This window comes from Eschrichtius robustus, chromosome 16 (assembly GCF_028021215.1).
Source record: "Eschrichtius robustus isolate mEscRob2 chromosome 16, mEscRob2.pri, whole genome shotgun sequence".
Classification (NCBI taxonomy): domain Eukaryota; kingdom Metazoa; phylum Chordata; class Mammalia; order Artiodactyla; family Eschrichtiidae; genus Eschrichtius; species Eschrichtius robustus.
In genome coordinates, this window is record NC_090839.1 from 83,619,834 (window position 1) to 83,627,361 (window position 7,528).

A 7,528-nucleotide genomic window follows, 5' to 3' on the forward strand; every position below is an offset into this window, starting at 1 on the left:
AGGTTCTCAAGAAAAACAGAACTAATAGACTATATACAGATACGCATAATAGAAGATTTATCATAGGAATTGGCTCATGCATTTATAGGGGCCAAGAAGTCCCACAATCTGCCATTTGCAAACTGGAGAACCAAGAAAGCCAATGGTATAATTCAGTACAGACTGCCCACTGGGGAGAGGTGGGGGCCAGGCTGAGTGTGCTGGGATGGGAGAAAGGGGAGGATGTCACCACTGCAGTAGGGGAAAGGCAGGCCTTGGGGACCTGATGGCTACTTCTGGGGGGCTGAACACTGGGCGGGAGATGGGGAACAGGCTAATCTCCTAGGTGGGGGCACCCTTCTTTCAGTTCCTCTTTTTCTACCCCCTTGCTTCTTGGAGTTACACACACACAATTCACCTCAAACATACCTAGTCACCTCCACCAGCCAAATCCTTCTCTACCAGCTCCTGCCCAACCTCCTCCTACGGGAAGCTCTCCTGGACCAAGACAGCATCAGAACTTCCCTTCCTATGGTCACTCAGTACTAACTGGAGGGATTTTGGAGCGTCGGTCCCACCTTGGCTCATGCTGCTGTTTCTGGACAGGAGGCTCAGGAATGGAGGAGCGGGAGACAAGCATTGTGCTTGGAGCCCCCATACCTCACCCTCCTCTCACCAACCCCCACAGTACTCTCCATTAAAAGACAGCTTCATCCCACCCTCATTCCCACTCTCTGGGGACACACATACCACACGAACACACACTGCAGCCCCCCCACCCAGCACCATTGTGGTTTTTAACAGCTTTATTGATACAATTTACATACCATACAACTCACAATTTAAATTGTACTATTCAATGGTTTTTTAGTATCGTCACAGAGCTACGCAACCATCAACACAATCAATTGTATCAATAGAACATTTTCATCACCCCAAAAAGAAACCCTGTCCCCATTAGTAGTTAGTCCCCATTTCCTCCCAACACCACCACCCCAGCACCACCACCGATCTACTTTCTATCTTTATAGATTTTCCTACTCTGGATCTTTTTTTTTTTTTTTTTTTTTGGCTGCGTTGGGTCTTCGTTGCTGTGCGCGGGCTTTCTCTAGTTGCGGTGAGCGGGGGCTACTCTTCATTGCTGCGCTGAGGCCTCTCATTACAGTGGCTTCTCTTGTTGCAGAGCACGGGCTCTAGGCGCTCGGGCTTCAGTAGTTGTGGCACGCGGGCTCTAGGGCGCAGGCTTAGTAGTTGTGGCGCTCGGGCTTAGTTGCTCCGCAGCATGTGGGATCTTCCCGGACCAGGGCTCGAACCCGTGTCCCCTGCATTGGCAGGCGGGTTCTTAACCACTGCGCCACCAGGGAAGTCCTGGATCATTTTTATAAATGAAATCATATAATACGCCATCCTTTGCAACTGGTATCTCTCACTTATCATAACGTCGTCAAGGTTCATCCACGTTGTAACACATACCAGAACTCTATTCCTTTCTATGGCTGAATGACATTGCATGTATAGATACACTCCTTTTTGTTTATTCATTCATCAACTGACATTTAGGACATTTCCACTTTCGGGCTATTAGGAATAATGCTGCTATGAACATTCGTGCACAAGTTTTTCGTGTGAACGTACATTTTCATTTCTCTTGGGTAAATACCTAATAATGGAATTGCTGGGTCATATGGTAATTCTACCTTTTGAGGAACTGTCAGACTGTTTTCAAAAGCAGCTGCAGCATTTTACAATGCCACCAGCATTGTCGGAGGGTTCCAATTTTTCCACATCCTCTGCAACATTTGTTATCATCTTTTTGATTCTAGCCATCCTCATAGGTATGAAGTTTTATCTCTTTGTAGTTTTTTTTTTTTTAAGATTTTTTTGATGTGGACCATTTTTAAAGTCTTTATTAAATTTGTTACAATATTGCTTCTGTTTTATGTTTTGGTTTTTTGGCTGTGGGGCATGTGGGCTCTCAGCTCCCCAACCAGGGTTCAAACCCACACCCCCTGCATTGCAAGGAAAAGTCTTAACCACTGGACCGCTGGGGAAGTCCCTCTTTGTAGTTTTGATTTGCATTTCCCTAATGACTAATGGTGTCAGACAACTTTTCATGTGCACCTTGGCCATTTGTATGTCTTCCTTGTCTATTCCAAATGTCTACTCAGATCCTTTGACCATTTTTTTAATTGGGTTACTTGTCTTTTTATTATTGAGTTGTAAGGACCATGGACGATATTAAGCAAAACGCTGATTGAAGCTATTTGCCCAGCGTCCCTGAAGTTTGGCCCCTGGGCAAGACGCTTTCTGTCTTGCCGGCCTCTTCTCCTCACAGCCCTGCCCAGCAAGTCCACCTCATTCAGGCTCAGGAACGAGGCGCCTCTTCCTGCCCACCCACCCCCCCGAACCCAAGCAGCTCAGAACAAACCCCTCTTCACAGATGAAGAAACCGAGTCCAGGTGGGAAAGGACTTGCTCAAGGCCACAGGACTGAGAAGAGTGGAGCTGGACTCCACCTCAGGTCTGTCCAACTAAACCCTCCACCTTCTCCACACTGTTTCTCTGCCCACCGGTTTGTCTGGCCCTGGCTGTTTTCTGGTTTGCAGTACACATACGTTTCCTCCGTTCTCATCAGTGCCCTGTGAGGTAGGTCATGTAGGCATCAGTCTCCTCATTTGGCAGAGGAGGAAATGGAGGTTAGGAGAGGGGACGTGACTTTCCTCAGCCCCGCAGGTAGCAAGAGACAGAGCTCAGGGCAAAACCAGCAGGAAGCCCACTCTCAGGACAAAAGCATGTGATTTCAGGCACCCACCCTATACACAGCCACGCTGCCCGAGTGTTCTGCCTCTCCTCCGACCCAAAGCCACACCGCTAACCAGGAAACTGCAGCAGCCAGCAGTCCACTGGATGGACCTGGGCTTCAAGAATTTGCTCCAGGGCAGCCCCCGCCCAGCACCAGCGGGGCCCTCTGGCCGGGCACTCCCAGCCCTGCCCAACCCAGCCCCAACAGGCCCAGCCCAAGACCTTTGCCCCTGCGAGAAGTAGGACCCTGGTTTCCATGGGCCTCTGGCCCTGTTTACCTCACCCCAGGGCTTGGACCCTTACGGAGGGAGACATAGGCTGCATGCCTGTATTTGAGAGATGTGGGGCAAACCAGAAAAACCCCTAGGCCCGGTTTGATGAGGTTTCTCGTCTCGCCTGGAAGTGCCCTAGGTTCCGACTAGATTCCAAAGGCACGTGACAGAGTAGTGTCCCATTATCAGTCATTTATGCCAGGAGGAGGGCCCCCGGGCAGACAAGGTTGCAGGAATGAAAGAAAATGATGTTTTTGCATCAACTTTCTAAATCAACTTTCTCTTGAGGACCCAGCACCGTTCTGGGCACTGGAGATATGGCAGTTAATAAAACCAGCAGAAACCCTTGCCTGTTTGGGGACCTTCTGGATGTCCCAGTGGAGCTGACATACTAGAGCAGAGAGAGAGAGAATAAAAAATAAGTAAGAAAAATATAGAGTATGATGGACGGTGTTAAATGCTAAAAAAGAATGTAAAGTATAAAAAGGGGACAGGACATAGTGGGGTGAATAGCTGCGATTTTATTTATTTATTTATTTGGCCGCACCACGTGGCTTGCAGGATCTTAGTTCCCCCACCAGGGATTGAACCTGGGCCACTGCGGTGAAAGCAGGGAGTCCTAACCACTGGACCGACGGGGAATTTCCAGCTGTGATCTTCTTTTATTTTTTAATTTTTTAAAAATAAATTTATTTTATGTATTTACTTTTGGCTGTGTTGGGTCTTCGTTGCTGCGCGCGGGCTTTCTCTAGTTGTGGCGAGCAGGGGCTACTCTTCGTTGTGGTGCGCGGGCTTCTTCATTGCGGTGGCTTCTCTTGTTGCAGAGCACGGGCTCTAGGCACGCGGGCTTCAGTAGTTGTGGCACGTGGGCTCAGTAGTTGTGGCTCGCGGGCTCTAGAGCGCAGGCTCAGTAGCTGTGGCACACAGGCTTAGTTGCTCCGCGGGATGTGGGGTCCTCCCGGACCAGGGATGGAACCCGTGTCCCCTGCATTGGCAGGCAGATTCTTAACCACTGCGCCACCAGGGAAGTCCCAGCTGTGATTTTAAATAGTGTGGTTAGGGAAGGCCTGGCTGGGAACAAAAACATGAAGGGTGAAAGGAGTGAGCCATGTGGTCTCTGCAATATCCCAGGCAGAGGACACGGCAAGAATGGGGGCGCTGAGGTGAGGGGAAGCGAGGAAGATGGGGGACAGGGCCTCCAAGGCCAACTCTGTAGGGCTCTAAGCAGGGCGAGGGATAGCCCAGGTGTGGGAGCAAGGCCATTGCAGGTAATGTCTGACTTCCCACTTTTGCCTGGATCAAACCTCTTTCACCACCGTTTCATTAAGGTGGATCCCGGTTCTGACTCCCCGCCGGCGCAGCGGGGGAGAGAGGACCAGGGCTCTGTGAAGGGAGGGGACTCAATGGGGGAGGCTGTGGGAGGAGAGAGCAGCTCAGCTAAAGGGCTCCAGGGTCACTGCGAGTGTTAACAGCTGAGAGCTGGAGAGGGGCTAGAGATCTGAGTTCAGCACTGGCTCAGGGGTGTCTTCTGGGCGCCTTTGCGGGTTGTCCCTGGCTTCTGAGTCCAGACGTCCAGGGATGGCAACCCCATGGGCCTGGATCAGGCCGAGATCCTGCGCTGGGAGCGCTGCCTCAGAGGCCAGAGGGACCGAGGAGCAGGTGCGCAGCTCCCGGAGCAGCGGCCCACTCTGGGAAAACAGCCGCGGCCACGCCCACAGTGGGCCCTCCCTGTCCCCGCGGATCCCTGGCAGCTGGCAGCGCCCCCTTCCCCACGCCTCCCGTGCCAACGGCGCTGAAAATGCGCGGGGGAGGAGGAGTGTCCAGCACTTTGTGCTTTTCGCCCCACACCCCGTAGAATTCGTTTCCGAGCAGTGGGGAACCAGGAGCGAGGGGCGGGGGCGCAGGTCTCGGCCCCGCCCTCTCTTGGCACCCCCCACCCCCGCGCCGTGAGCCACTCCTGGCCAAGTCCTTCCTCCCAGGGCGCTTAGTGAAGGTGGGAAGAGGGGCCACGTCACCGTCCCCAGGCCCGGGAGAGGGCGGCTCCGCCCCTCCCTCCCCCGCCGGAGCGCTGGGCCGGGATCGAAGACTAACCTGCCCCAGCCCAGGGCCAGCCCAGTCGCTGCCGCCCGCCTACAAAGCCACAGGCAGGTGCAGGCGCAGCCGCTGCGCGAACGGGCAGAGCGGAGCCTTTAGGGCGCGCGCCATCCGTGTGTCTGTCCATCGCTCCATCAATCCGGGCGTCAGCCCGTCGGCGCACCGCCGCTCCCGCCCAGGCCCCAGCGGCCCCGGCCCCTCGTCGTCCCGCACCCGGAGCCGCCCTCCAGTGACGGTTTTGGCGCGGCAGCCATGTCCATGGGCCTGGAGATCGCGGGCACCTCGCTGGCCGTGCTGGGCTGGCTGGGCACCATCGTGTGCTGCGCGCTGCCCATGTGGCGCGTGACGGCCTTCATCGGCAGCAGCATCATCACGGCGCAGATCACCTGGGAGGGCCTGTGGATGAACTGCGTGGTGCAGAGCACGGGCCAGATGCAGTGCAAGGTGTACGACTCGCTGCTGGCGCTGCCGCAGGACCTGCAGGCGGCCCGCGCCCTCATCGTCATCGCCATCCTGCTGGCCGCCTTCGGGCTCCTTGTGGCGCTCGTGGGTGCCCAGTGCACCAACTGTGTGCAGGACGACACGGCCAAGGCCAAGATCACCATCGTGGCGGGCGTGCTCTTCCTGCTGGCCGCCTTGCTCACCCTCGTGCCGGTGTCCTGGTCGGCCAACACCATCATCCGGGACTTCTACAACCCCTTGGTGCCCGATGCACAGAAGCGCGAGATGGGCTCCGCCCTGTACGCGGGCTGGGCGGCCGCGGCGCTGCAGCTGCTGGGGGGCGCTCTGCTCTGCTGCTCGTGCCCGCCGCGCGAGAAGAAACACACGCCTGCCAAGATCCTCTACTCGGCGCCGCGCTCCACCGGCCCGGGCGCCGGCACCGGCACAGCCTACGACCGCAAGGACTACGTCTGAGTGAGCAGCCGCGGGGAGCCTCCACCACCCCCACGAGCTGGCGCGCCCACCAGGCCTGCGTGCGGCCTTGCATCGGAGACCAGCCCACCCAGATGCCAGGCAACTCTCTCGCTGGACTGGGAGGGGACCTCCCGGCGCCCCCTTCCCCAGCTGCCACCCCTCCTCGGGCCCGGGAGCGGGATTGCGGAGCCCAGGGGCCAGCCAGCATGGACCATGAAACCTTGCCCCTCTGGAGCGCGGAGCTGGGGTGACTGCCTCTACTTGTCCGCCCCGTCGGGCTGCGGCCTGACAGCCCTCGTTGAGCAGGGACCCGCAGTCTCGAAAAGGGCCACTTGATATTTTTCAATAAAAACCTTTCGTTTTGCAGTTGCCTGCGTGCGCCTCCTTGTCCTGAGCGCGGACAGGCCTCCACCTCCCTGCAGAGCTCCCCCACCCCCACCCCCACCCCCACAAGGGTTGGCCTTGGCTGGATTCTGCTCTCCCACTGCCCCGGATGAAGCTTAGAGAGGGACCGAGTTTCGGTAGCCGAGAAAGTGGGGTTGTAAACTTAGCTGGGTGCTCACTAGCTAGTTGGTCCTTTGGCCTGTTCACTGGGGATTCAGACGATGACTCCCCAATCTGGAGGGGCAGGCATGAGCACTTCCGGGCATGGGGGAGGTGGGAGGAGGATGTCAGGGACCCCCTTCTCTAGGGTTTGTGCCTGGAGCACCGGCCCTCCACAGGGCTCCCGCACACCTGAATCTCCCCTGTGGCGTGTGAAAGAGCACATTCAGTGCTATGATTTCATATTTGGGAAAGGAGAACAAAAAGATCTATTGTTTTGGTAAAACACACTACCAAAGAAAGCTGAGTGGAATCTTCTCACCAGGAGAAGAGGTGAGAGAGGGGCCTCATTTTCTTCCTGAAACCCTTGAGGGAGGGAAAGGGGGTGGGGGGGACTCAGAACTCTCTGGTGACATTCTAATGCTAAGGTAAACAAGGTTTGGAAACACTTGTGTCTTGGAGAAGGTGTAAGAGGTTCAGGCAGTGGGAAAGGGGGATGGTGTCCAGAACCAGGAAAGTGGGATTCCAGTGGCTGGGTAGATAACAAGGTGACGGAGGAAGTGGCAATGGGGCCCTGGGCCCAGAAGAGGCCAAGTCATGGAGAATCTCGTGTGCAGAATTACAGATTTGGGACCCTAATCTAATGTTATGGGAATCGTGGAAGGGACGTACCTGGTCAAATTTACACTCTAAAATAACCTCTCCAGCTGCCCCTGCAGAACTGGGACTCAAGGAGGGGGATGAAGGCAGGAGACCATCTTAGAGGCTGTGCAGCTATCCCTGTGTGAGATAATGCAGCCCAGAAATAAAGCAGGGACAGTGGGATGGGGGACCAGGCCTGATGGGGAGGGGGCATTGTAAAAGAAGCAAGACGAGCAGGGCTGGAGAACCATTTGGATATGCGGGGTGAGGGAGTGGAAAGAG

General features: G+C 55.6%; 1 protein-coding gene across 1 annotated transcript; it reads left to right on the plus strand.

Annotated features, from left to right (window-relative positions):
• The first annotated feature begins 5,398 nt into the window (after positions 1-5,398).
• Positions 5,399-6,392, plus strand: CLDN3 (claudin 3). The gene has a single exon (XM_068523788.1). The coding sequence runs from the start codon at positions 5,399-5,401 to the stop codon at positions 6,059-6,061; it is 663 nt and encodes a 220-aa protein (XP_068379889.1). The 3' UTR covers positions 6,062-6,392.
• The last annotated feature ends 1,136 nt before the right edge of the window (positions 6,393-7,528 follow it).

What these genes read in the sequence shown, in the direction of transcription:
- CLDN3 (XM_068523788.1), top strand. Translation starts at nt 5,399, where the DNA reads ATGTCCATGGGCCTGGAGATCGCGGGCACCTCGCTGGCCGTGCTGGGC.